At 53.0% G+C, this 27,447-nt stretch overlaps 11 protein-coding genes across 11 annotated transcripts; 4 read left to right on the forward strand and 7 right to left on the reverse strand.

The window, feature by feature from the left end:
- Positions 1-399: 399 nt before the first annotated feature.
- BKA58DRAFT_127456 (C6 zinc finger domain-containing protein) lies at positions 400-2,970 on the reverse strand. The gene has a single exon (XM_046164317.1). The coding sequence runs from the start codon at positions 2,530-2,532 to the stop codon at positions 682-684; it is 1,851 nt and encodes a 616-aa protein (XP_046027711.1). The 5' UTR covers positions 2,533-2,970; the 3' UTR covers positions 400-681.
- Positions 2,971-4,826: 1,856 nt separating this feature from the next.
- On the forward strand, positions 4,827-5,480 carry BKA58DRAFT_437703 (uncharacterized protein; the record flags this gene model as incomplete). Its single annotated transcript, XM_046173512.1, has 1 exon — positions 4,827-5,480. The coding sequence occupies one exon, from the start codon at positions 4,827-4,829 to the stop codon at positions 5,478-5,480; it is 654 nt and encodes a 217-aa protein (XP_046027712.1).
- A 185-nt stretch (positions 5,481-5,665) lies between these two features.
- Positions 5,666-7,213, reverse strand: BKA58DRAFT_127553 (uncharacterized protein). Its single transcript, XM_046164320.1, has 3 exons — positions 6,771-7,213; positions 5,748-6,705; positions 5,666-5,682 (listed from the first exon to the last, which is right to left on the reverse strand). The coding sequence occupies exons 1-2, from the start codon at positions 7,158-7,160 to the stop codon at positions 5,917-5,919; spliced, it is 1,179 nt and encodes a 392-aa protein (XP_046027713.1). The 5' UTR covers positions 7,161-7,213; the 3' UTR covers positions 5,666-5,682; positions 5,748-5,916.
- Positions 7,214-7,307: 94 nt separating this feature from the next.
- Positions 7,308-8,788, forward strand: BKA58DRAFT_380383 (pyridoxal-phosphate dependent enzyme-domain-containing protein). Its single transcript, XM_046169901.1, has 2 exons — positions 7,308-7,744; positions 7,793-8,788. Exons 1-2 carry the CDS (start codon positions 7,402-7,404, stop codon positions 8,644-8,646), a joined length of 1,197 nt encoding a protein of 398 aa, XP_046027714.1. The 5' UTR covers positions 7,308-7,401; the 3' UTR covers positions 8,647-8,788.
- On the reverse strand, positions 8,764-10,507 carry BKA58DRAFT_437705 (Alpha/Beta hydrolase protein; the record flags this gene model as incomplete). Its single annotated transcript, XM_046173513.1, has 3 exons — positions 8,764-10,055; positions 10,106-10,282; positions 10,330-10,507. 3 exons carry the CDS (start codon positions 10,505-10,507, stop codon positions 8,764-8,766), a joined length of 1,647 nt encoding a protein of 548 aa, XP_046027715.1.
- Positions 10,508-11,848: 1,341 nt separating this feature from the next.
- On the reverse strand, positions 11,849-14,337 carry BKA58DRAFT_127614 (peptidase S8/S53 domain-containing protein). Its single transcript, XM_046164321.1, has 4 exons — positions 14,042-14,337; positions 12,992-13,967; positions 12,503-12,807; positions 11,849-12,437 (listed from the first exon to the last, which is right to left on the reverse strand). Exons 1-4 carry the CDS (start codon positions 14,231-14,233, stop codon positions 12,099-12,101), a joined length of 1,812 nt encoding a protein of 603 aa, XP_046027716.1. The 5' UTR covers positions 14,234-14,337; the 3' UTR covers positions 11,849-12,098.
- A 631-nt stretch (positions 14,338-14,968) lies between these two features.
- BKA58DRAFT_127822 (HAD-like domain-containing protein) lies at positions 14,969-16,413 on the reverse strand. The gene is made up of 2 exons (XM_046164325.1): positions 15,798-16,413; positions 14,969-15,744 (listed from the first exon to the last, which is right to left on the reverse strand). The coding sequence occupies exons 1-2, from the start codon at positions 16,018-16,020 to the stop codon at positions 15,155-15,157; spliced, it is 813 nt and encodes a 270-aa protein (XP_046027717.1). The 5' UTR covers positions 16,021-16,413; the 3' UTR covers positions 14,969-15,154.
- Positions 16,414-16,514: 101 nt separating this feature from the next.
- On the reverse strand, positions 16,515-17,947 carry BKA58DRAFT_437708 (glycoside hydrolase superfamily; the record flags this gene model as incomplete). The annotated part of the gene is made up of 2 exons (XM_046173514.1): positions 16,515-17,303; positions 17,357-17,947. 2 exons carry the CDS (start codon positions 17,945-17,947, stop codon positions 16,515-16,517), a joined length of 1,380 nt encoding a protein of 459 aa, XP_046027718.1.
- A 2,149-nt stretch (positions 17,948-20,096) lies between these two features.
- BKA58DRAFT_311445 (uncharacterized protein) lies at positions 20,097-21,893 on the forward strand (the record flags this gene model as incomplete). Its single annotated transcript, XM_046167331.1, has 1 exon — positions 20,097-21,893. The coding sequence occupies one exon, from the start codon at positions 20,097-20,099 to the stop codon at positions 21,891-21,893; it is 1,797 nt and encodes a 598-aa protein (XP_046027719.1).
- Positions 21,894-22,831: 938 nt separating this feature from the next.
- On the forward strand, positions 22,832-24,391 carry BKA58DRAFT_128019 (polygalacturonase). Its single transcript, XM_046164327.1, has 2 exons — positions 22,832-23,389; positions 23,436-24,391. The coding sequence occupies exons 1-2, from the start codon at positions 23,006-23,008 to the stop codon at positions 24,147-24,149; spliced, it is 1,098 nt and encodes a 365-aa protein (XP_046027720.1). The 5' UTR covers positions 22,832-23,005; the 3' UTR covers positions 24,150-24,391.
- Position 24,392: 1 nt separating this feature from the next.
- On the reverse strand, positions 24,393-26,482 carry BKA58DRAFT_128008 (uncharacterized protein). Its single transcript, XM_046164326.1, has 3 exons — positions 26,224-26,482; positions 26,034-26,168; positions 24,393-25,984 (listed from the first exon to the last, which is right to left on the reverse strand). The coding sequence occupies exons 1-3, from the start codon at positions 26,350-26,352 to the stop codon at positions 24,494-24,496; spliced, it is 1,755 nt and encodes a 584-aa protein (XP_046027721.1). The 5' UTR covers positions 26,353-26,482; the 3' UTR covers positions 24,393-24,493.
- Positions 26,483-27,447: the final 965 nt, after the last annotated feature.

The raw sequence follows: 27,447 nt of genomic DNA on the forward strand, positions 1-27,447 counted from the left end.
TCCATCCCTAAGCAATGCAGGGGCCACTACCGTCTGATTGGGCTTAGCTGCCGCGCCGGGAGAGGACTGGAAGGCTGAAACGCCGAGATCTGGGATGCGCGACCTGTGGCTGTGCGATTCCACCCGTCGACGCGTGTGGGATTGCGATGAGGGTATTTGAGATGCAAAGATGGGGAATGCTATGTATTTACAACTTGGTTCTTGTGCGCAATGTGTCTTGCACTAGGCTAGACCAACGAGCCGGTGCCGCATGCGCCTTTACGATAGTCAGCTTAGTAGCCACTTTGTACACGCAAGCCTCTCGTACTCGGCTGTAGATGGCAGGATCGACGAGGGTGCGGCGGTGCTGAAACATCAGCATCAGTCGGAACATAAGACATGAGCATCCTGGAAACCACAAGCAAGGCTCATCGTGTCTTCCTTCGTCTCGTCCTTCTCGCAATTGATTTTTGCTGAAACACAGAATTAGTCGTGCATTGAGTACCCCAATGCGACAGCGACGGCCGACGAAAGCCTGGGTCGAGTATCTGTGGTACCGTGTTACGTCTGGCAGCGTGACGCAGGGTCTCATGCGAACTCGTTGTGAATTTGACTATGTTGGCTGTATACCTACGGACTACACTGACGTTACAGCAGCAATCTGTAGAGTTTCGCGAGTGTCTTCAGACCACACTTCGGGCGCTAGGCGTCCAACAAGCGCAATAGCTCGTAGTCCCTTGCAATACCAGGACTGCTTCTCGCACAACTCTCGATCAGGGTCATCATGATACCTACCCATTCGTGCCATCCTTCCGGCAGCGTTCCTCGTAATCTTGGGTCTGGCGACTGCGCTACGGCGTGAAACAATAGCACCTGCCCAAAGCACTGACAACACCATCCAAACTTGATTGGTAGAGCTGACAACATTTGCGTGCAAAGACCCATGGTAGTTGGCCAGTACATGCCACCGCGAAGACCCTCGCGCACCTCGTTGTACTCTGCATCACTGGTGTACGCTGGTGCATGCAGCGCTTTGTAGAGGAACGGACGGCCGATATGGAACTTTGCGACGAGGTAGCGGCTTCGCAGCATGGCCTTCGCGATGACGTGTGCAGGGCTGGGTGAGTCACTTGCGTTGTCGGTGTCGGAGAATTGGAGGGATGGTGGGAGGTTTGCGCGCCACTGCTCGAGTTGGTGATGCATTTCGGCTGTCAGACTGGCGCTGGGGTAGCCGTCTTTCTCCGCAAAGGTATACAGGCTCTGCTTCACGCGCGTCAGGATGATGCGGTGGGCCGCCTGAGCGAGGAAGTGAAAGTTGAAAAGGGAGTCTTCTTCATCGGTAAGCAATCCCGATATGGACGTCTTTGGCCGTGGGCATTGGGTAAACTTCGGTAGAGGCGTATCTGGCTCATAGTCCAATAGGCCGCTATGCGGAAGTAGGTCCAGTTCCTGTGTGATGACTGTTTCGTACATCAGAGTACACCAAAACAGTCGTGATAGCATATCGCCCTCCCATGTGTCATAGTTGATCGCTCCCGTGCGGGTGAGAATGCTAGCGCAACAGAGGGCCGCCCTATTCACGGTGGTCCAAGAATCGAGAGGCCGGAGAATCTGAGCATAGTACAGAGTCGAAAGCATGTAGAACTGACCTGCTTGAACGTCGTTATCGCACATGAGGAAGCCGAAACGATGCCTTGCTTCGTTGAAGAATTTGAGCCCCGGTGGATCATCTGCAATGAGTTCGTACCAATCCGGGTGTACGAAGCCACGTCTGGCTGAAGAGTGGCGCGAGGGAAGTGGAAAATCGCCTTCCTCGTGAGCCTTGACAGCTAAGCAGCCTAGCGCAAGCACGTTAAGTACCAGCGCAGACTCAACGTCGTACCCGAACTCGTTTTCCATAGCCGTGCCTAGTGTGCTTGAGAAGAAATGATACTTGTCTAGGATTGGCGTGTTACGATGGAAGACGGCAAAATACGCGTCTGCAAGTCCTTTGACCGCCGATTGCGGGAGACTCATCAGCCAGCTCTCAGGGACAGTGCCGTAGGGCCGATCGATGTGTATCGGCAGCTGCGCTCGCCGATTCTCAATATCGACTATATAGTCCTCCGGAAGCTCGGCTCGGACAGAGACAAATTCGCTAGGGAGTATTTGCTGTATGGCCGGCCAGAGCGCGACACGATGTTGACTGAAGGAAAGATTTACGGCGCCTTGAACTTCCATCACTGGGAAAGGACTTTTGGCGGGAGATCCCACGACTTGTGGCGACATTGCGAACTCGTGTATGCTTAGCCTGCCATTATGGGAGTGGTGAGAGGGTATCGTTGAGACGTGATATCCTGGACTCGGTTGTGAGAAGATGGTGTGGGGTGATTGATGGTCGTTGATAGGCCCTGCCGGCGAAAGTGGTAATGTAGACGACGGCTTGGGCGTATTGATCGCCGTTGTCAGGTCTTCGATCTTTGCTTCCAGTCTTCGGATTGCATTGATTGCCAAAGTCAATGACTGATCTTTTTTCGTACTGCGTGGTGCCTGATACGTGCACTCCAGGTTCATATTCCTACAGTAGCCGCATCTTGGCCGATCTTCATCACAACGCGTCTTCCTCGATCTGCAGATGTCGCAAGCCTTCTCTAGTCAGCAAAGCAGTGTATGTTATCTCTTGACCACACACCAAGGTCGCCATGAAGGATCGCGGCTTCTTAAGCGACGAGCCGTCCCCGTCCTCGTGGCTTCCGCAACGCTCCCCATCGTAGGATGTCTGCTGCTCTGGAGGCTCTGCTTGCGAGGAGGTTATGTTGGCATGGGACCTCTTGGTCATAGCATATCACAATGTATTGTCGATTTCGCGCATGGAAAGCGGTGTGTAATTGACAAGGTTGCAGGAGATGACTGGGAGCGATCATGGCCGGCGACGGAGATGACCATGCTAGCGTGCACAGACCAAGGCGGAGGGTTCAATGTTGCCCAGCTGCATAGGACCTCCATTTTTCCTATACCAACACCTTACCTCATTGCCTTGCTATTGATCTGTGAAATTTTGCACTCATTGACGTCAACTGATACATTCTCAGGTCTCTCCCACGGTATTGTGGCACCCGACAGTGCGAACAAGCTCGTTTTCAACGTGTCGTGATCCTGATATCGAAACTTACCCTTAGGTTATACGCTCTGCGGGCGATGTAGCAGTGTGTATCTTGGGGTATGTTCGAGGTACAACTCACAAACCACGGGCTTCTTTGTATGCTTGCCATACACCAATTCCTTCTGGACCTCGACTACCGCGTCCGCTGATGCGTGTTCTGTCGCACAGCGTGTTGACTGCGACCTGTTGTCTTTTATACCATTGCCATGATTCTAACGTGATTTTCCAAACTTCGTCCTTTGTGACCACCTACTAATAGACCCCCAGGTTTACGTGGCTCTTCTCCGCCCTGGTTCGCCTACATGGTGTCCTGGTATCGCCTGTGCCCGTCCTGCTCTCTGGATCTCTTTTCAATGGGCATTGAAGTGGCGTCTTCATGCTGCCGTCGCGTTATTTTCCGCAGCCGCTTTCCATGCTACTTCTCGTTGGCCTGTTGCGACGCCTTCCTGTGTCGAAGCTGAAATGTTTTCTTGTCATGGAGTCACCACTCTTGTCTCGTGAGCTGGCCTATCATGCGCGATGAAGTTGTGCGAACCGTCTTCTTGTTGCCATCTCGTCCAAGATTGTTCGACTCGTTGTCGCCGCCGTTGCGGAGAAGAGAAGGGAGGGCGGTCGCGGTTCGAGATGAGCAGGCGCGGCAGCTTGCATCAGCAACGCCTGTGGGTAACGTCTGGTTCGTCTCCTGAGAAGTATGCGATGGGTACAGCTTGCTTCCTGTACAGTCGCTTCGTCAACTCGGGGCGTAGCTGGTGCTCTAAAATTCCGGTGTCGATATTGGTGGTCGGTGTTTGGTAACAGCTCCCCCGCGGACAGCCAGCTGCGCAACGCAAAGAATAACCCAGGAAACGAACGCCATAACTGGCTCTGGACAGCTTCATGGCGCTTCCACTACAAACAAAGCAACAATGAAGGCATCGAAGGCTCCTTGAGCTCGTCTTGCAGGATGGCACAGCTTTATCGACATGTGCAGCCGTCTGGGAGTTATCTTTTCATCTTTGGAATTATCCTCTACCTCAGCGATTTCTTCAGCCTTCGACCATAGTAGCCCTCACTCTTTCACTTGGTACCAACGGAGCCACGCCTTCGTCTAAGTGTCTTAATTCGCCGGTCTCGTACGGATACCCAAGGAAGCCACCTACCCCTTTTAGATCTAGTCCTAGACATCCTCGATTCGTTCTTCTTCCATCCTCGCTGAAGGAGGTGACACCAGTGGTTCTTTCACTGCCAAGGTCAAATTCATACTAGCAGTATGTCTTCGGTAGCCTTTCTGCCGCCAATAGGAGTCCTAAGAAGACGTCTAGCCACATATGAAGGCTACTGGCACGGTGAAGGACACAAAATGGACAGCCCTGGAACGAATCAGAAGCCATACAAGAGGACAGGGGCTTCTTTTCATCGCAGACTTCATGGTCCCACCCTACAGAATTGGGAAGCTTCAGACTTCCTCGCTCTTCTTCAGCGGCATAACGTTCTTCTGGAGGAGACGCTAGAGGCTCACCCTCTGTCTATATAAACTGGCGTCCCCCTGCCTCCCTTCAATTCCCCTAGCCTGGAAGTTTCTCACTTCTCCAGCACGAAGTCGCCTCCACGCTTCTTTTTCCAAGCACTTTCAAATCTCCTCACACACCTCGAAGCACAACACGCTCGCTCGTCACCTCCACTTACATCGGCTAAAAGTACGATGTCTTCTCCAAGCACGATCATAATGGTGACGCCCGCCCCTCGTCGAAGCGTTGTTCTCCCCAACGAGATCCTCAAAATGATCCTCATGAACATCCTCATCTTCTCCACGGTCTCGCCTCGGGGCAGGCCAATCAACGCCACACGCTTCGCCATGCTGCACAAGTGCATGCTCCACAAGCTCTGCATCGTCTCCCGGCAGTTCCAGGCCGTCGCCCTCGAAGTATTCTACGAGAACAACTACTTCCACTTCACCTCACGAACATCATTCCGAGCGCCGCTCATGCCCTCTATCCACCTCCTCCCCTCCCTCCGCCATATCCGGGTGCAGCTGGTCCTGACCGACGGCTATGCAGGAGCGCCCATTGTGCTGCCCGACCGCACCCTCACCACCAGGAAGTACTTCCGCAACACCGCCGAGCTCTTCCAGCACTGCCGTAGCGCACGCACTTTGCGGCTGCTCTCCGACCTGGACACCATGCAAAATCTGAAGACCATCGAGCTTCACATCGATCCACAGTTTGGCAACCCCAACGAAGAGGCGGCGGTTGCCGTCTACACTGCGGCTCGCTTCTGTGTGTTCGCTCTGGAGGAGACCAAGATCACCGTCGAGGGTGACAACATTCGTGGCCCGCTTCATTTCTTTGAGCTGAGGATGGCCATCAGGAGTGGATACTAGGCAACTTGAATGCATTGTTTGTGGTAGTTTGCGGGGGGTTGCCGTCTCCTGGCTTGGTCATTGCCATAGTATCGTGCAGAATAAGATCCCTTGTCTCCTCTAACATACTTTTCTGTATCGTGAATCTTGCTTGCGATTACCTCGAGTACCTCTTGGCTACTGTGGCGTGTTTCGATGCGATGATTTCCAATGCTACGTATGGCTTCAGGCTCAATTATTAGTTGTACGATTGATATCTGATAGTATGTTGAAGGACTCCTGGCTTACTTGTAAATTTCCGTATGATTGCTAATAATATAAGGGAGACCTCTAGTCCCATGGTTTGCGCGGCCCCTTCATTACATGTACCACTTCTCTAGCCACTAATTCTACATCCTCTAACTCAAACCACCTCTGCTGTATCACGAACCTCCTAACTTCGGTCAATGACGTACTGTTATTCCCATTTCACGACCTCAGCTTTCACCTTGATAAATGGCTGTGCCTCTCTCCAACCTTCCATGACCACCTCTTTCTCCGCTCTTATCGCAAATTTCTCAGTCCTTAGTCGATTCAGCTTAATTTTGTCATTACGGTGTATTCCCGGAGCTTCTTTTACCACCAAGCGCAAGAATTCGACTCCGGTAAATCCGGTCCTTCCAGAGCAAAGCCCGACGAGTGTGTGCCACTGGTTTGCAGAAGTAAAATCGTGACGAAAGAAGTCTAAAGAGATAATGAACTCCAGTCGTCGAATATGGCGTCTGGCATGTGGCGGGGGCAGAAAGATAGGACTTTCCCTTGGTCTACATTCCTTGTACCCATACAGCCTTTTCCCGCTTGGGGCGCATCGAAACTCGTTCTCGCGGTAGAAAGCCTCTAGAATGAGGGGATAGAGTGACTTGGATATAACCAGATACCTAGCCAAGCGACCGTTGCGGGATACATGGCTCTGAAATCGATCGGCGGTCACGGGTAGTGGTGGCACAGATGAGCCGCGGAGATGGAGGGCGTGATGGAGGATTTGGATGATGAGCTCATTAGGGAGGTGCAGATTTGTAGTCGATGGAGAAGTCAACTCTTCAGACTGGGTTGAGGAGATGGTCCGGCTTGAGAAGTCTTTGGAAGCTGCCGATGGCGCGTTATCCGTTGGTAAGGTCGAGGGTGGTGATTCCAATGCACGGAGAGTGGTGTGGGATGAGTGGGAATCGACCTCGACCATTTTCAGTCCTCTGAACAGTTCAACCAGCTGTCTGAGTGGGGGGTCGAGTTAGCTATTCATCTTTTCTGGATGTGTGGTTGCTGTGTACCGACCTTTATTACGATACAAGAAGTAACAGACTGTTGGGGTGTCAGATGAGAGATCAATTCAAAGGGACAATGTCTTCGTTTTATTAGTATCGCATGATTCGAAGTCACATAACTGTGGGAAATGGAGGGATGGAACCGTGGTTTGCAAGTGGGTCCCATCATGGTGTCGAATAAGGTATACAACAGAGGTGACCGTGGACGGATCAGTCTGAAGGGAGAAACTGGCCGGCATGAATGCCATGTCAGTTCTGTTTGATGGAAACATTGGAACCGCCAACGGTAAATATTGCAGACGTGTGGGTGGTAAAAGCGACTCGGTGAGTGCTTGTCTGGCGTCTCAGCCTTGAGAAAGCGAATTTCGGGTAAAGTGAATTTCACATAACCACTGTACATGGGCGAGCTGCTATTGTGGTGTCATGCGTGTCAAGGTGTACAGAGAAGGTGTTGAGAGGTACGGAAATGTATCCGTTGCGTGTTGGACCAGAAGGCGCGCGACCCGAGCGGAGCTTCCCCCGCGGTCTGCCTTACCTTCCTCCGCGCGCTATCTTCCCCACCATTGTACCCGGGTCCTCTATTGACTCACATCTTGAACAGTCTTATTCAGGATGCATTCAGATCACCATTGCTCTCTTCAATGGCAACCATGTCCTCCTCAGCCCCGCATGCCTCCCTGACGCGCGCCTCGGTCGAAGCCGCCCACGCCCTCATCAAGCCGCACATCCACGACACACCCGTCTTGACCAACACCACCCTAAACACTCTGGCCAACAAGCCTCAAGCTCCGGAAGCACTCCGAGGAACACAATGGGAAGGTCAAGAGCCCGCTAAGCCCAAGGTAAAGCTCTTCTTCAAGTGCGAAAACTTCCAGCGCATCGGCGCCTTCAAAGTACGCGGCGCTTTCCATGCCGTCACGCGATTGATCGAACAGGAGGGATTGGAAGAAGTACAGAGGAAGGGAGTAGTCACACACAGTAGCGGTACGTCTACTTGAGACCATATAAGACGGGCAGAACTAACGTCAACAGGAAACCATGCGCAAGCCCTCGCGCTCGCCGCAAGAACCTTCTCCATCCCTGCACACATCGTCATGCCCTCTATATCCACGCCCTCCAAGATAGCCGGCACACGGTCCCAGGACGCAAACATCCACTTTTCCGGCTCCACGAGCACCGAACGCGAAGCCGTCGTCGCAGACGTAATCAAGGACACAGGCGCTACCCTGATCCCTCCCTACGACCATCCCCACATCATACTCGGCCAGGGCACCATGGCGCTGGAGATACAGGATCAAGTCAGCAAGCTTCTGGGAAGCGGCGAGGAGCTCGACGCAGTCATCGCGCCCTGTGGTGGCGGCGGCATGCTGAGTGGCATCGCAGTCGCTCTCCACGGCACTGGGGTACGCGTCTTCGGCGCAGAACCCAGTTTCCAGGGCGGCGATGACGCGAGGAGGGGTATCGAAGCGGGCGAACGCGTTACAAGCGTCAAGACCCTGACTATCGCGGACGGTCTGCGTACACCCCTCGGCGATCATACATGGGGTGTTATTTCGAACAAGGATTACGTGCATAGTCTCTACGCCGTCACAGAGCAGAACATCAAAGATGCGATGAAGCTGGTGTTGGAAAGGATGAAGTGTTTTGTCGAGCCGAGCGCGGTTGTGGGTCTGGCGACTATACTGTACAACGAGGACTTTAGGAAGATGGTTGAGAGGGAGGCTGGGGATAAAGGCTGGAATATTGGCGTCGTCTTTAGTGGAGGGAATACGACGATTGAGGCTATTACCAAGATCTTTGCCGAGGTGCCGGAGGAGAGGGCAGAGAGACAAGAAGGGGTGTTGGGTAAAGATGGGCAAAGGGTGGCTGAGAACGTTGCCGGTTAATGTTGTTTCGACATCACAGTAGAACGATCAATCTACGCATACATCACATATGCTTCATGTGTTAAATTATACAATCAAATTCATTGCGTTATACCATCAAAGGCGCATAGTAGAAGTCTAGAACCACTTCTTGAAGTCTCCACCCATGGCTCCCAGATCCCTGGAAACAATGCTAGTCTCGTTGCTCTGCGAGGCCTTGGGCAACGTGGTGAAAGGCTCCCGGCTGGTCAAGCTCTCAATACGTCCAAGCAAGAACTCAAGCTGGCGGTACGCGCTGCTAGGCTGGTACTGCGGGACCATGTGTCCACTCAGAGCCTGCTGGACGTACGTCAACTTCCTCTCGGTGATGGTCTTGCCCATGAGGCCCTTTGCGCTCAAACTGGTAAGGCTCAAGTCGTCGTGGTAAGGAACGTAGAAGTCATCGACAGGTGGGTTCTGGAAACCTTGCATGCCGCCCCAAGTCATGTTCTGAATAGCCATGAGGGTACCGTTGTAGAGCAGGATGTAGTCGAGTTCGCCGTGGGCGATGACGGTGCGGTCTAGGGCATCGATGACACGGGGGATGACTTCCCAGGAAGACTGGGGAGAGGTGTCGGTGTCGAGAACGCCGTTGGAGCACTCAGCCCAGGGCTGGATGGGCGCGTTGATGGCGGCCTGGACTTCGGTGCGGTTGAAGTAGATCTCGGTGTTGGGAGGGAGGTAGTCGAAAGAACCGGGGAAACCGAGAACGTCCCAGAGAAGAGGGCAAGTGGTGGCGATGGCGTAGACGTCGAAGCAAGGGTTGGTGTAGAAGACGGCGTTGTAGATGTCTTCCCACAGCCCACAGCCTTCGGTCTTGGAGTCCTTCTCGGGGTACGGGAGCTTGCCAGGAGGAGGGAAAGTAAGGTACTTCTCCATGTACTCGGTGTAGCCACAGGCCTCGGAGCGGTTGTGGATGTCGTCCATGAAGGTCTGGTTGAAGTTGAAGAGACCAGCCCATTGGTCGACGAAGGGAACGGCTGGGATATCCTCGAGCAGGACGTCATCGGCTACACTGGGGTCATAAAACATAATGCCCTTGACGTCGTAGTAGCAGGAGTCGTTCTTGCTCAACATGGCATCGGCGATGTAAGGGACGTAGCGTCCGGCGTACGACTCGCCAGTGATGTACACCTTGCGGTTCTGCAGACCGAACGTGTCGACAAAGTTCTTGAAGAAGCCGAGAAACTCCTCAGCAGTCTCTTCCTGGGAGGTGGCGGTGGCGTTTCCTTGGGTAAATCCAGTGCCTACGGGCTGTTCAACCCAAACCATGTTGGTCAGGTTAGCCCAGTTCCAGGGGTTGTAGACGGCTGCGGGACCGCTGCCGTACTGCCAGGAGATGGGACCATTCTCTTGGAGAAATCCTTCTAGAGAAGAGCAACCTGGGCCACCTATGAAATGTATTAGATGGATTCGGAGATGGGCGTGTAAATGCTCATACCGTTCAGCCAAATGGTGATCTCGTCATCCGCGTCTGGGTTCTCGGACGGGAAGAACCAGAAGTAAAGTTCAGAGGTCTCGTTGGCGGCGTCGCTGATGGGCAGAAGGCCGGCGTAGGACTCGCCAATGTCAAAGTCGACATCTGGGATCGCACCCGCAGTCCCGTTCACAGCGAATGCTGAGAGTTGTTAGCTAGTAGTACGTAAGAGTAAACGTTTACCATACCCTTGGACGCCTCAGTGGTGATGATCTGAGTAGTCTGACGCTTGTGAGGGCGAAGACTGGTCTCGGGGACAGTCAGACGAGGACGAGGAAGTTCCGTCTTCTTGCCGACAGAGCGAGCGCTTCGTGCGGAAACGCTTGCTGTGAGGCCACCAACAGCGAGGAGTGAAAGAAGCTGCATCTTGACGTGCTTCGCGATCGCAGTGCCGGGGTTGTTCGTTAGTCAAGCTCGTGCTGTGACTATCAATGGCCGTGAAGAAAAGGGAACCGAGTGGGCAGCCCAGCATTCTTGAAGTAAAGGCATGGAGCGCCAGAACGACGTCACTTCGGGTCTACCACGCACGCGACGCGGCCTACATCTTCCTGTACCTGCACAAACATAGATAGCTCATGGCGAACATAGCTCTAGCTCTTTACCTGATTAGGCAGGCGTAAAGTTGCGTCGCATATTGTTGCTTACCCCCGAAGCACACCGAAAATCATTCCAACGCTTGAGCCTGCTCGTGAGTCGCATTATTCCCTAATGTACTTGTACGCGCCCATTCGCAGATTGATTTAGCTGACGCTCGAACTCATCGCGATGATTGTCGACATTGCTGCAAGTGCTCATGATGCTGGTATTGTTTCCCAGGTACGACCGCGATAGAGGCGGGGAATGCACGCGACTAGACATATGACCACACTGGCGGACCGAAGCTAACGGCGCAAAGCTTCTCCAAGGCCCGCCAAAGACGCCGCCACTGCCTTCAAGCACTGGCAGGCCCACTTCGTATTTCTTGATAGTGGACGGGGAACTATCTCTTCGGGGCTTGTTGGACACCAACTCTTATCTCTGGCCGTGATCCGGGGCCACGGTAGGCTCAGTGCGCGTCGTCAGGTACTGATGGAGAGGATCGTCGAGCTGCGTTATTGGCTGAATTTCGCCTTCGAGAAAATCGCTCCCGTACAGGTGTCGAAGGATCAAGCACCATGGCGGATGCTTGTCATGCTTCGGCACAGATAAGTCTTGTGCACTCTAACCAGATGGGGAAGCTCGTGAAAATCGATGCTGTGGCGCATCGCTGTGACGAATACTATGTTGTCAATCGACTATACGGGCTGTTTGGATCTCGTCTGGAGCGTCTGAAGCAACGGCTCCTGGAAAAATGTTTGTAGGGCTATGGCTTGAGGTGGATTCAAAGTTTGTGAGAGTGTCAGCAACCATCGGTTGTGGCTTCCGCGCCTCAAGTGGCTGATCGGGGTGCTAGCCGCGGCTTCTCCAGGTGCGACCATTCAAGTGAAAGCCCCAACAGGTGCCTTGTAGCCTACATTAGTTTTGAAATGCACTTTTGTAGAATTTTAAAGTGATGTAGCGTTATTAGTGTTTTCTAAAGTCATCCTTTGTAGACGTAGTTATCTAGTTTTCCCCTTGAATGGGGTGGCGGCTTCCGTGCCTTAAGTGAGTGGGTGGTCGCTTCCGGAGAAGCCGCGGCTGTAGAGAATCACAACGCTGCATGCAGAAATCATGTTCGTCACCAGCCTCAAACCTGATGCCATTCCATGCAAGGACGCACTGAACAGGTGCCTGCAGTATAAATAGGTTCAAAGACGATAGTTCACTCAAATCTGAAGGTAATGTAGACTTCTAGGTTGTTTTTGGTGAGATATCTAGGTAAGGCTTGCCTCTTGGTCAGCTCTAAGAATGCCACAAAGTCTTATACAGTCCAGAAGCTAGGAAGCTACGGAGCCTAGGCCTCTTCACATAGATCACCACGACGAACGCGGCGCCGACCCTACTGCGGCGCAGTTACAAGGCGAACCAGCTGCTCGAAATCGGGTGTACCATAACCGGTCACAGGATCCCAACCCTCCGTTGCATTCCAGGAAGCGTAAGGCACAAGTGCAGTGGGAAGCCCAGAGTAGATGGAACGACCAGTGCAACCACGAGAGCCTCCATCGACAATGTCGTTCAGGCCCTTGTAGCCCTGCTCGTAGATCCAAGGGTTCAAGAATCCGAGGGAAGGCATTCCAGCCGCCATACGAGCGTTGTTAAGGAGCGCAACGACCGAAGCGAAGACGGGCGCTGAGGCACTGGTTCCTCCAACGGACGACAATCGACCCTTGTCAACCACCTAGAGATGGGTGTACGAAGTCAGTATTTGTCTCACATACAGTTCGCACATGGGGTATAACTCACCTGGAAACCTAGTCCCTGAGCGGCGACATCAGGGAATCCACGGCCATTGGGGTTGTAAAGGCCTTCCCATTGAGATCCGAGCTTGCCGAGATAGTCGGAAACTGCTTTCTCTTGGTACGCTGGGCGGGGCCACAGATCAGAGAAGCCGCCCGAAGAGAACTCAACAGCACGCTCAGGCTCTACTCCGCGAGTACCACCTACGGAAGTGACGTAGGGGCACGAGGCGGGGAAGATTGGCTGGAGACGGGTGGTGTTCTTGCCGTCGTTGGTCTGGCAAGCAGAGCCTGGACCAGTATCACCGCTGGCTGGGTATTGTTAGCACTTAGGTTTGTATCGAGAAGTATGAAAGGCTTCCATGGGAACTAGTCTTGGAGGCGACAATACCCCCACATGTCGCGGCTGATGATGTCTGGGGGCATTGCTCCCTCCAAGCTTAGATATCCCTCTTATTCTCTTTCTTTCTTTCTTCTCTTCTACAGGGATACTTACAGAAGATGACTGAGACGCCACGAGTACCGAGCTGACCGATCATATCGCAGACCTTCTTGGCGTACTCAGCAGGGACGCTTTGCTCCGTCTCACCGTACGAAGTCGTTAGTACTTCGGGCAGCTCTTCGTCCTCCAGGCCAATTAGGTAAGTGAAGAAATCCAAATAAGGCTCGTTGTTGTTGTCGTTCTCATCGGGCTGGTCAAGATCGGGAACCAACAGACCTCGACCTGGAACAGTGTAAAAAGTGGTTGGAATGTTCACCAGGCCAGCTGTGTACTGGATATCGAGGTTGGCCTCGACGCTATTGGCCGATGAGTTCTGGGGAAATGGTCCATCGTTGACAGACTGTACTTCAAAGCTTTTACCAGCGAGACTCGGAGAAAACCTTTGTGTGAACAGGTCGAGATCGTTGAAACGAGCATATTGCTCAAGGAATCCGCTCACTCCGATCGTTACGTTGGCCTGATCGCTGACGTCGTAGCTCTGGAAGTTGTATAGGTCTGCGAGGCAATCGGGCGTGATCCTTGTGTTGCACGTGGCATTAACAGCTGCAAGCTTCGAGAAAGGCGCGAACTCCTGTGTGAGGACTTGGCTATCTTCGGCGCGCATTTGACCGAAGCGAGTAGTGGGTTGGATCATATCGATATGGCTGCGAACTTCCACGGGGACAGAGTAGCCCAACGAGCGGGTCCTCTTGACACTAGAGCGCGCCTGGCTCTGGTACGTCTTGAACGTGGTGCCCATCATCTGCTCTGCGCGCTTCACAGGAGCGAGAAAGTTGATCCATTCGCCATCATTCTGGATGTCTCGAGGCTCGACGCCGGATTGCTCGAGCCAGTTGAGCACACTTGCAGTTGAGTCGGCTCTCGGCTTGATGAGATCCTTCAATTCGTCTCGCTTGAGGTACTGGCCGTAGCGAGGGTGGCTTGGAGTTGATACCTCCATGAGCGTCCTCTCAAATAGGTCTGGGTTTGCCTGTGATAATCAGTATTCGGGTCTCCAACTTGCAACCATAAAGGCCTTCCTGATCTGCTGTCGCAATTACTTACTGAGCGTACTGCAATGCGGAAATGGAGCTTGCGCTCGGGCGCTGGAACACCGATCTCGCTCCATCCCTCAGGTACAGTATTCAGACGCTCGACGACTTCGTTGCCCTCAATGTGAGAAGTACGAGAAGTTGACCTTGCGCTGACACTAGAAATGGCCAATAGGCCTGTGAAGGCGGCGGTGGTGTACCTCATGCTAGCCGGCGACGTTGATCGTGTAGAACTAGAAGTGGCAGGACAGAAGGAGGTGTATGCTCGACCCTGGTTGCTTGGCAGCAAACGAAAGCGACGGATGGGTTGGAAACTGCGATGATAACCACGGCGAGAGCAGACATATACTGGGCTGCCAAGACGTGGAGATTTAGACACCCAACGTAGTCACCTGGGTGACCTATCGTGTCCAGATGTTTCATGTACATGGTGCAGGTAGATTCAGGGATCAACGTGATCGGCTCTTGATTGGAGTGATGACTGATGACGCCGGCCTGTGTTTGGGTAACATGGTTCTGAAGCACCTTCCTCTTTACCTCTCCCGGTTGTCTCACAATATAGCCAGCAGTCCGTTCCGCTCCCTACAGCTGTGGGGATGGCCATCGCTGTGCACTCCGCGGTACGGATCGGCCTCATTTACGCTGTAGTTAGCCTGGCGATCAGCGCACCGCATGCATGAACCGGCCGGCTATTGGTATGCAATAAAGGGATGCATGCTGCGCGGATCTGTGCTCCTTGTAGCAGGACGAACCTGGACTCATGCTTACAGGATCTGGATACAGGGACAAAGGAAGCGTGGGCTTGTTCATGGTCTCAATGCTCCTGTCTCGGATAGTGTGCAGCGCAAAATTGCTTGTGAGAGCTTTAGGGCATTGGCGGCGGCTCGGCACAGCTGACAGGCAACGACATGGGGCGTGGGGCTCAAGCGGGCGGTCTGTGCTTCACCTCGGCCTGCACGCAAACGCAGCCCTGATCCAACCACTGCGACCAAGTTGCTCCAGTAACCACCAAAGCAGTGCGCTGTACGGGCACGATGTCTCGAGACGCATGATAATAGACTTCGTTAATACGTATCGTATCGTACATCAGCTTTTACGAACAGCATCCTCAACCTGCCCTTTCCATCTACTTCTCTTCGCTAGCTTCTCCGCGTCCCTCGAACCCGCTCTCAAGAATCCCGATGAGATCATCGAGCCGCTGAACGACGAGATCCGTGTGCTGATGCTCCGCAAGGTGCTTGTTGACGTCGTTGACTAGCAGCACCGTCGCAGCTCCCGCACGGTAACCAGCCGTCATGTCGTCGATCGAATCGCCGACCATGATCAGACTCTTTCCTCCGTCTTCGTGCATCCAGTCCTTCGCAATGTGCAGAATACCTGCCGGGTCGGGCTTGGGTGGTCTGAACTCTCGCGTCACGACAGGGCTGAATTTTGACGTTGGCAGAAAGGTAGTCAAAAGATGAGTGACGGGTGCGTCGAAGTTGCGTGTGCAGATGCCCTTCTTGACGCCGCGGGAATCCAGATATTCCATGAGCTCCACGAGCCCGGCCTGCGGCTGTTGCGACTTCATTGCGGTGCGCTCAATGTCCCGGATCTTCTCTTGTGCTTCTTCTTGCTCGCCCTCGGGTAATGAATAGATGTGGTCCAGGATGTCCGTCGGCTTCTCAATACCCAGGGCTGATCGCATCTCCGCGAACATGTAGTTCTGAGGCAGACCTAAGTCATTCAGTACATGAACACAGAATTGTGCACGATATCAGAACACTTACATAAGGTGCCGTCGACATCAAACACGATGCCCTTTAACAGTGGTCTAGTGTCCCCTTCCTTCTTTTTCGCGGGATCCAGTGGTGCGAACCGCCGCGGTCGAGCGGGCTGAGACATGCTGTTCACCGATCGTGTCGCACGCAAGCAGATCCGGATGTTGTTAGCTCCAGATGGCTTGCAGAGGCTCCAGAGCTGATTGGAATGTCGTGATATGATGGCATTCATGTTGGTGGGGTTGTACAAGCCGGTCTTACTTTGGAAGTGGGTCCGACTGCAGCCGCATCCTTTCCGCGTGGCCTCCTGGGCTAGTTTGGCGGGGATAACGCATCACCACGACTGCTTTCTGTCTGCATACCAGACTTCGACTGCGCGCTCTAACAGCGGTGAACTCCATTTCTTGTGCATCGAACTATGAGGTTGACTTACACGGCAATAACAATGCTCCAGCCCGAAGACTCCTCCGACGTAGGACATGTTTCAACAGTACTACAAGGTCAATAAATTGGAGACAAGGCAAACATGATCAAGTCAAACGTCTATTAACTCGATGAACGAGCTTCTCGTGAATTTGCATCACGTGCGTATATTGCATCTAGGCCCTGCGGCAATATTGCAAGTAAAAGGGGTTCTAAAATAATGTTCTCGAGAAAAGAAGTTGCCCACCCAGAGATGGACTAGCTGATCGCATTACTGCGCCAGAGACACTTACAACCAACTATCTAGAAAAGGCTCAAAGTAGAGTTGGCCGATGGGCGGATGTTGTAGTACTTGGACTTGGGGTAGTACAAGTTGTTCATGTTCTGGACGAAGTTTTCGGGGCCACCGAGCTTCTTGACAACGGTAGAAACGATGCTCTTGTCGCTGGTGGCCGGGAAGTCACCAGATGACTCCCACCACCAAGCACCACCGAGACCCTCATCCATCAAGTAGTCAGCCTTCCAGGAGGCGACCTTGGGTGTGTCGAAGGTGACCAGCTCCTTAGCAATAGGGTCCCAGCTCCAGCTGGCCAGAGTCTCCTTGTCGGTGTACACCTTGCTGCCGTTCACAGGCAGAACCTTGTAGTCAAGCGTACCGGGCTCCCAGGTTCCTGCGGTAGATCCGTTGAACTTCTGGCCGAGGCCGCGTTGATCCTTGCTCATATCGACGACGTTGGCGAATCCGCGACCGTAGAGGGGCATACCGAGCTGGATCTTGGCGGGGGAAGCAATGTTCATCTTGTAGTAATCGATAGCCTGCTTGGTGTTGAAAGGGACGAAAGACTTTGTCTTGCTGTTCCAGCCGTTCGTGGACTTGGGGTTGGTGGAGCTGGGGTACACGTTGCTGAGGTGGCCAGTGAAGTTGGAGAAGCCGGGGCCTTGGTAGTCAAAGGCCATCAGGTTCCAGTTGTCAACGTAGGGATCCATCTTGGCAATGGGCATAACGACGAAACGTTCGGGACCAGCTGGGGCGGAAACGCCAAGGTCGAAGTGGTAGCCGGCGGCATTCACTGCGGAGTAAGCATCGAAAGTCTAACAGGGCGTTAGTTCTGGGAATCCTCGAATCTTGAGGACATGATTCATACCTGGCGGCAGCGCATGAGAGTGTCAACAAAGTTGTCACCATCAGTCTCGTCTTCTGGGTACTCCCAGTCGATGTCAAGGCCATCAATACCCAAGTCGGCAATCAGTTGGATGGAACTGTCGCAGAACTTCTGTCTGCCCTCAGCAGTGGCAAGAGCAGGCTTGAAGTTCGCCCTGAAGCTCCAGCCACCGACTGAGAGGATGACCTTCAGGTTGCGGTTCTGCTGCTTGAGCTTGTAAAGCTGGTTGAAGTTACCAAGCAGCTGGGTACCGTTGGTAGCCACATCTCCGGGGTAGGGGAACTGAGTATCAGCCCACTCGTCGGTAAGGATGACTTCGCCAGTTTGGTTGTTCACGTTCGCGAAACCGTAGTTGACCTTGGTCAGCTTGTCGGCTGGGAGATCGGTGACCATGTGCTTTCGCGCGTAGATGGCCCAGTTGACGTAGAAGATACCAGCCTGGTACTGACCACCACCATAACCACCACCATAGCCTAGATCACGTGCGTGTGCGTGCTTGTGCGCATGAACGGCTGGGGCAGCCGAGCCTACAGAGGCCAAAGAGAAGAGAGCGGCGGCGTTCGAGAAACGCATGTTGAAAGAGAGGACGGCGGGTAGCCAAAAATGTCAAAAAGAGGATGAAGGGAAGCTTGCAGGATGTGCGAGTGGTGGATGTAGTAACACTCACGAGGATGCAGTCCTTACATACCTCACATATTGGCACTGCCCTACTTAGTGGTCTTTCGTCGGCCTACGTCGGTGTCCAAGCCCCAAAGCTTAACATTTGGCCGTGGCGTGGACTCGAAACGGCGAACAACTCTCTTTCGCTGTTCATGCCAACGCTCTCCAAGCCAGGTTTCGCAGCGCTCTCCAGAGTATACGGACCGAAGCGATCATGTTCATGGGGTGTGGGTAATTTAACCCAGTCCAAGCGCTGAGTTTATTTGCTAGTCTGCGTAAGTCGGGCCTTCTTGGGCTTCTTCGTTTCGTCTAGAGTGACCCTTGATCTTGACAATGGCGCCCGCCTCATCCGATTGCTCCCCTGATCCAAGATGATACCTCGACCGGAGTTTTCCGTCACGGCGCATGAATAGAATAGGGCTGACGTTGGTGACGGACGTCAGATGCGAATGCGCAATGCGCAATCTATGTTGCTTAGCCCGACAACTCAATTCTCGTCGCCGTTAGGCCTCCCCGTCGACTTGCTTGACGTTTAACTTGCTGAGAGATTTGGGTTGGCTTTGTCGGCGGCGTAATGTAAACCCGATCGCTTGGCTTTGATGCGAATTCACCCTTGTCTCGACTCGCGGTCGATCTTCCGGCTTCATTTCGATGCTTACATTATCGACTGTTCCACCCCGCCTTGGTTGCGACGATGGCAAACATCGAGACGTGCTCGTTCAACCTGTCGCGGAAGAAATATCGGTACCAGATTGCTGTCAGATCCAACGGCCCGGTTCGTTCAAATAGACTGCCCGAGTGCAGGCGTTGGCGTCGCCTTCAAAGTAGCGCCCACGCCGATTCCTGCCCAAATTCTACCACGATGCCTTATCAGTCAGTATGAAGCATCTTAAATCATCATGGTGGCGAGATGTTGATCCACTCAACTACAGACGCTCTCTTTGCAATACAATGACTTTCTGTATCGCGCGCCTAAATCCCCAACGTCAGCGCATGCCCAATCTGTCATGAGTCATTTGTGCTTACTTCGATTTCTCATCTTCGCGCTCGAGCCCTGACGAACCTGGTCGCTAGCGTCGATGTTTCCGAAACCATGAGCGGTCACAGTGGACTAGTAGACAGTGCCATTTCGGGAGCGCCAGAACAACAACCGGGTCCTTTTGGCTCTCTATGTATACACCCAACGTCTGGTCACCGAGGCTGCGAACGAGACGTGTAAACAAATGTTACATTCACACTGGTTACTGGGCGCCACATTCAACATCTCTGGCCATGCTGAGCTCATGCCAATACGCTGTTGCAGGAGATCGAGTGTGTCATAAACTGACGTCAGAAAGATGAGTTTGACGAAAAGCTCACACTGAATACATTTTCCCTACCTGTTTAGTGACACCTCAGCCTATTGCTCAGGCAAGGCCATACTCATTGAGTTGTCACCGCGCGGCGCTATCATTGGAAAGATGGCACAGTCATCATGTCGACATCTCGTTCAGCTTGAATCGGTGCGATGAACCAGTTTTTCATACCACCGAATGTGAAGGTGCGTATCTGATTCCCTTTCACAGTCAGTCTTCATATCCGAAGTTTATCGGTCTGGAGGATACATACTGCAAGCTTGATGGTCAAGGATATAATGGACACAGCCTGAACGAGCGCGGCTCGACCGTATCGCGAGGCGACGATTCTTGCCCCGAAGCTGATAGACTGCAAACGAGACGTCGTGAGTAGCGGATGCGCGTGGTACTAAGACTTGAGAGGCGTTTGACCGTGGGGTGAGACATTGACGATGTGCTTGATGGTCTCAAACCGCTTGTTAGCTTCCAGTAGGTGAGGCTAAACAGGTGAAAGAGCTGGACAAGGAAACATTACCTGCGCCCTGAGGACTCACTGTTGCTGTAGCTTGGCGCTACACGCACATTACGGTTTCACGGCAATCGCACTCTTCAGGCGAGCTTATCTCGATATCACCACAACAATCGCCACAACCACCAGTGGTTCAACCATCCTTCCGCTGGGTGCTTTCACGGTCTACTCCAGGTTACTAGTGGATTCAGGGCTCAGCATGGACCACTCCAACGTCGCTCTCCATGTACCTGCCAACCTCGTGGGGCGCCTCGTGACAAATAGAGTTGCATGCCGCCATCATACCCAAGTACTGCAAGAAAGGCCTCAAGATGCCCGAGCGTGTGCTAAAAGAATTGAATATCGGCGCAATTTGCTAAATGCACTCCTTGCAGCGTGTGTGCAGACGGAAGGCTTTAATCAGCGCGATGCCGCTGTAAAGCTGGTCGAGAAGTTCAGCACTCTGGCGCAGACACTGGATAGGTCCAGGGTTGTCGCATTCACGTTTGGCGACAAAGAGGATAAGGAGGTCGTAGCTTCGCCGATCGAGGAGCAGGTTATTGCGAGTGGGTGCTCGTCGCCTGGGCTGCCATCTAGCCCATTCGAATTCTCTATATCAGAGCCTGTCCGAGAAGATATGTTACACCCTCTCGTCGTTGCGCTCCTTGCCTTCAGACTAGGCGGTCCCATCAACGCAGCCTTTACTGGACACCAAAATGAGTGGAGGCTCCCGACCGACGCCGCACGCGACATACCAAGCTTCCATTCTGAGGGCGATGAAGGTGACTTTTTCGACAATCTGCGAATAACGGTAGTATGGGAAATGCGCAATGACAAAGCATCCGGTCCCTCGGGGAAACACAGCGTGTTTCTGACAGGCGATGCCACGCCCCGACCGCTGGTAGTGCTGACAGCCCAAGAGCAGGCTGAAGTCAACTCACCAGTTACTATCCTCTACGACTGCGGACATGCGGCGTTGTACTACGAGTGCGATGCTCCAGATGTGATACGCAAGAGCAGGAACTTGGATGTCCATCTGAATACCATCTCGGACGAAGACATCCGCCTTCTGAACGGGGAAGCAAGTGGCAAGACTCATGGGAAGCCAACACTAACAGAACTGGTGACCAACTTTCCCATCGAAAGGTATGCCAACCACTTCCATGACCTCCTTTTCGACAGCGGCTCACTGGACGCCATCCTTACCAAGCTCGACATGTTCGACGTACCGCCAGCGCCTGCTCCTCTCAAAAATGGGCAGCATCTACAGGAAGAGCGATTTGACACATACAAGAAGGACAATTTGGCTCATCTGCCACTGGATGTCAAGAGGATGGAAAGCGACGTATATCTAGAGGGCAATTATTTCACAGCAGCCAGGTTCCTAGACAAGGTCGTTCTGAAAGCACGCCGCGACGTTCATCTACCTCTTGGGGCCAGCCTTTTCCCACTGTCCCCTATGGAAGGGAACATGGAGTGGGCACGGAAGTTCATCCGAGACTTACGCGAAGACCTGATATCAACCCGCGTAGCACACTACGCAACAGCTCTTGTAGATCCTGCGTATACAACTAGAGATCTGATTTCGACCGCGAATTTGCGCAATTGTGCGAAGATGCTGGAGCAGCGCTACCTGGAACTCATCGGCATCGGTTTCATACACGACGCATGTCCACTTCCGTCGATGGCTGCCTTGGCTTGTGCTTTCGGTAACGCCATCGATGGGCTCAAGGAGGTGCAGACTGTGGCGGAAACATGGATCGAAGAGATGGATCTGCAGGTCTATCGAACGCGCTGTCTGTATCTCTTTTGGTGCGCCGACTGGCTAGTATGTTACTTGGTGAAGCTAGAACCAGGACCGTTCATGATCACTGATGAGGACATGGCTATAGCAGGTGCTCGAGGTATGGTAAAAGAGGTGCGTTGGATAGCGACTATGTTGTTGCGAAACTGGGTGGCCTGGAGTCTTTTAGTAGAGGGCTTGCCACAAGATGGTTTCTTCGTCCGGCGGCCGTGAGCATAGATGCGACGATGATTACTCGTAGTGTCTAGAGCGGTGAGAAGGCTAGGGGGTAGATCCGAGATTTGAGGCTATACCTAATTGCTTCCCGTGTCCGCCTGGTTCGCGGGCCCGTGTGCTTGGGAGTAAAATTTGTGCTGCGATGGGTGTTGTGCGAAGTTCACAATCATGTTGAACGTAGAAACGATACAGCTCGATGCAACAGTGCTCGAATGCGCGCCCCGAGAGATGGCGATGGGATGGAAAAGGGTTCATGCGGGTGCGGGACGTCGCTCCAGTTACTTTCGGTGACCGGACGCTAGTCGGGCGCTAACCTAGATTCGTTTCTGGAAACCCCTCCAATAGTCATGCAGCTACCCTTTCACTCTAACAATTCTCCGTCAATTCTGCATATCGCTCCAATCCTACGGACGTTTTACTGTGTGGCTGGTGACATTCCATCAATCGGCGGCCTGCGGCGTGAACGTGCTTACCGTATCCGCAATGGCGTCTGACCGATTGCGCCACGAGACAGCGGCGCCACGCGTCTGGACCAGTTGTTTCGTTTCACCATTGAGCTAGCACGGCAAGACACGAACACTTCATAGTAGTTCAGAAAACCCGCGTGCTGTAGAAGCCTCAGTTGTGAGGAGACTGCATGCTTAGTCGCAATGAGAGTACGCCCGAAGTCACGAGGACGACAATTAGTTTGACGGAGAATTGTCACATAGATCGCCCACCAACAACTAGACAATGCGATCAAGGCCAGATCTTGTTTCATTTATACAAAGCGGAGTAGCCTCTACCGAGGATCCACCTGTTACAAGCAGCGAGAACACCGGCGCAAGAGCCATCCGCTTGTTGCCCTCATTTCTCACAGACCCTAGACCTTCTGCGATGACAAGCCTTGCCCAGCAATGACAAGCTCAAGGGATTTGAGCTTGTCGACGACTCGTGTGAATCCTCCGATGGCTCCACTTATCAATACGTACCACCGTCGATGAAGCACTGGTATAAAGCCTTCATGGCAGCACCTCTCTACAGCATCCAACAAGCCACTCATTCATTCATTCCTTGCACATCAGCCTTACATTCCCTTCGATCATCACCTTTTTCAGGCTACATTCACCATGGTCGCTTTTACACTCACCTCTCTCCTTCTCGGTGCTGGCGCGCTCGTCTCCGCTGCTCCTTCTAGTCTTGACACCCGTGCAAGCTGCACATTCTCTGATGCTGCTACAGCTATTAAGAACAAGGGTTCTTGTACTGCCATTGTCATACAGGGTATGACTGTTCCGGCAGGAACTACCCTTGACTTGACAAAGCTCAAGACAGGCACCACTGTCACCTTCCAGGGCACGACCACCTTCGGCTACAAGGAGTGGGAGGGTCCTCTCATCTCTGTCTCGGGAACTAACATCAAAGTCATCGGCGCTGCTGGCCATGTCATTGACGGAAATGGTGCTAAGTGGTGGGATGGCAAGGGAACCAACGGCGGCAAGACGAAGCCCAAGGTAAGTCAAAATAGATCTTCTGTTGAGCTACAACTGACTTGACAAGTTCTTCTACGCCCATTCCATGATCTCATCTTCCATTACCGGACTCAACGTCAAGAACACCCCTGTACAGGGCTTCTCTGTCAACGGCGCGCAGGACCTCACCCTCGATAAAATCACCATCGACAACACTGCTGGTGACATCACCAACGGCGGTCACAACACCGATGCTTTCGATGTTGGCAGCTCCACTGGTGTATACATCACCAACGCCAACATCAAGAACCAGGACGACTGCCTGGCTGTCAACTCCGGTACCGACATCCACTTCACCGGCGGTACCTGCTCTGGCGGACACGGTATCTCCATTGGCTCTGTAGGTGGCCGCAGCGACAACACCGTCAAGAATGTCATCATCTCCGACTCCACCATCATCAACTCCGATAACGGTGTCCGCATCAAGACCGTCTCTGGTGCTACTGGTGCTGTCTCTGGCGTCACATACAAGAACATTACCCTCAAGAACATTAACAAATACGGCATCGTCATCCAGCAAGACTACCAGAACGGCTCTCCTACTGGGAAGCCTACCACCGGTGTCCCGATCACTGGCCTCACCATCGAGAACGTCAAGGGTACCGTTGCTGCTAAGGGTACTGATATCTACATTCTCTGCGGTAAGGGCAGCTGCTCCAACTGGACCTGGACCGGTAACAGCGTCACTGGCGGACAGAAGAGCACTAGCTGCCTCAACATCCCCGCCGGTGCTTCTTGCTAACTTCCAGAATGAGACGAGTGCAATGCCTTGGAGCACCATGAAGTAGTTTTGGATCGGCCTGTGGCCTTTCCTATTTTCTCTTGTACATCTTTCTTTTTCAGTAAATATTTATTCATCATAGCAGCTACGCTGCTCAGCAATTAGCATACAATGTTATCGTTGTGTCACCTTACATGTTCGATCCTAGTAGCAACTAATACTTAATGACGACTATGTTCAGGTGCGGCGAGTACAACATGATCTTTGTTGTGAAAACGCATCTCATCTTGTCCATTCTCGTGGGGAGCTCTATCTCAGCCCGATGTTGTCATCATACGTCAGGCCCTTAACATTGCTACCACTATCTAGACCCTCGGCGGCAGCACCGTAGGCACTGGGCCCCTAGTCGTCGTCCTTGGCAACTCAGGCACAGCAAGTGTAGGCAAGCAAGCACACGCACTGCTGACCTGCGCAACCACTTGCTCACCCGCACAAGCCTCCTGCGCAAACTCCGGCACAGCACGAACATCATCAATTAGCCTCTGTGTAAAGTTGCCGCAGAACTCTTGTGAAGCCTGAAGTCTTCCCTCCACGTTTGCTGTGCGCATCGATGTAAGACAAGAGTCTACTTCGCAAACGGCCGGCTTCGCACACTCTTTGCTCGTCATCTTGACGACGAAACTACCACGCTCGATAGTGTGCACGAAGATGAATCCACTCTTGAAGTTCGCATAGCTGGACCAGGAGCCGAGGAAAGCGACTGTGCCGCCACCTTCGTTCTCGTCATCCTCGGGGTAGATGTCGAAGAATCCGGCTTCGCAGATGCCGTCGCCGCTAGGATCCTGCGTAATGGTGTGGATATCCAAGACGTTGAGGCCGTTTCCGTAGTTCGATTGGTAGAGGTAGTCGCCAACAACGTATTGGTTGTGGTCGATGCTGCGGCGCTTTCCTTCGTAGTTGCCAGAGTAGAAAGGGTTCTCTAGGTCTCGAATGTCGAAGATGTGGGTGGTAGGCAGACCCTGTGTCATGGGCCCGACTTTGGCGTCGCGCTCGTCGAATTCATCGTCGAGGAAGATGTATTCTTGCCAGGTTGCGTTGTTAACGACACCTTGGTGAACATACTCTGCTCCAGGGTATGTGGTGCGGGAGATGATGTTGGTGGTGTTGCCGGCTTTGTCAGTTACGTCGTAGATGGTCAGCGTGTCTTCGTTGTAACCGTAGCAAATGTCGCGGCCGTAGTACTTAGTGTCTGGCCCGCGGTAGACGATGCATTCGGCATCGTGGACGTAGCCATCTGCAGAGGCACAGCCTGGGCTAGTCGGGTTTTCAGGGTCGCTCATGTCGATGAAGATGAGGCCTCCGCGGCATGGCAAGTCGCCACGGACGCGGATCGTCTCGTTACCGCCAACAGATCCGACTGCTACGGCGTAGTTGAGCTCTTCATTGACAACGATATTGTGGGTTCGGCCAACCGGGAGAGCGTTCCAGTCGTCAGTCAGACCCCAGTGGCCAGTCAAATCGTCTTGAGTAAAGTTCATCGGCTCGCTTCCGTCGAGGTCCAACAACTTCTTCATGTCGAAGATCTGAACGCCGTGGTTGATGGCCTCACTACCAATGACAGCGTAGTCCCTCATCACGCGAATCTCGCGCCAGCGGGATCCAATAGGGTCAAAAGGAGGCAGGCGACCAAGATATATGAGCTTTCCTTCGCTGCTGATCTCTGCAAAGGCGGTGCCGTCGAACTGGCCGATCGCTACAAACTCGCGTCCATCCTCCGATGTCCAGCCCCAGGAAGAAGAACCCTGACCATCAGAGCTACCAAGCAAGGAATGTGGGAGGAAATGATAGAGGTCGATCTACGTACATTAGCGAGCTGATGGGCACTTGGAATTTGAGACAACTGACGTTATGGCACCTGAACGTATTGTTGAAGTCCCCAGGAATTGCAGCAGCGAAGCCGTTTTCACATGGAGTGTGACCTAATTCAGGGTAGCGAGTGCTATCCATCTCTCCCGAGGCAATCTCAGCATCCCATTGCGCCTGTTGGAGTTAGTATAAGCATGAGGCAACATGCAACGAAACCAGGAAGCCTTACAATCTTCATGCCCATAATCCTCGCATGCACAGTACCATCGGCATACTCCTCCGCAGTACCCAAGGCAGCCGCATTACTCAATCCAACCAAGGCAGAGCCAAGAACGGACAACGAAGATACGTGAACCATGATAGCGATTCTCCGTCAGCCCAATGGTGCGTGAGGTTCCCGGTATCTCACATGCTCAGCGTCACCACGCCTACATATACAATTTCCCATGGTCCTTCCGGTAACCCACGAGCCGATACCCTCCTTGGTGCTGCAACAGTACTCACTACGATATCCGACAAAACCTGTTAATCTCTTAGCCAACTCTTAGCCAAGGTACAAAAGATCTAGTCCGTCAGCCCCGATGACCTGGTTAAGAAGGTCGCTAGATACCATTTCTTGGGACACAGAAGACCGCTTGGAAACCGCTTGGTAACCAAGACCCCAATTGTCGGTAAACACTAATCCACACTACTTGCCGTTTTCTCAATGGTGGGTGCTAGCGCTTGGCCCACGTTGAGCTGCACTTGGCGGCTTCGGCGCCGAAGGTGGAGGTCTAGGCACGGCCTTGGAAGTCTGCATGGGATCTACCCCGCTCCGCCGGGCTACTGTAGTGACTGGGTGTCTGTGCTAGTCTCCACCCAGACTCCGTTTTAAGACCATAAGTTTTCTTTCACCTGTCGTGCAAATGGCTGGCCTAGCTCTGACATCGGCTTACCGTTCACTTAGCTAGGTCAAGATAGACTTCATCAATCAGCTTCTGGTGCTGATCCCCAGACTGTTTCCAGCAACGTGCATTGCACTTGAGTTCTTGTAAGCTATGCGCGATACCTAGGTATCGCCTTCAGTCAATTTGCTAATTTACGGCGTTATCTGTTACCGGCTCGAATAAAACGAGTGTTGTCCTTCAACGCACTTCTTCCGCCCTTCATGAGCATTCTCGTGGAATGCTCAACATACACTCGCAGCCGCGAGGTCCGTCACACTCAAAAAGTCTAGCATCTAGAACGCCAAATCGAAGCCGAAGTCTTCAAAGCAATAAAAATCAATGCTGAAATGCATTGGACAGGTCGCGATCGTAGTGGACTGGCAAGTCACAACTACGTCAGTGAGGCTCTGTCCTCACCCTACGCATACCGTTGGAAAACGCTTAGCTCATCGGTGCCAGCCGGTTGACAATGGGGTATAATGCTTTTGGTAGACTCGCAAACGCCGGAAAAAAACGCTCAGTGTACT

The sequence above is a fragment of the Alternaria rosae genome (assembly GCF_020736505.1).
Source record: "Alternaria rosae strain MPI-PUGE-AT-0040 chromosome Unknown BKA58scaffold_3, whole genome shotgun sequence".
NCBI lineage: Eukaryota > Fungi > Ascomycota > Dothideomycetes > Pleosporales > Pleosporaceae > Alternaria > Alternaria rosae.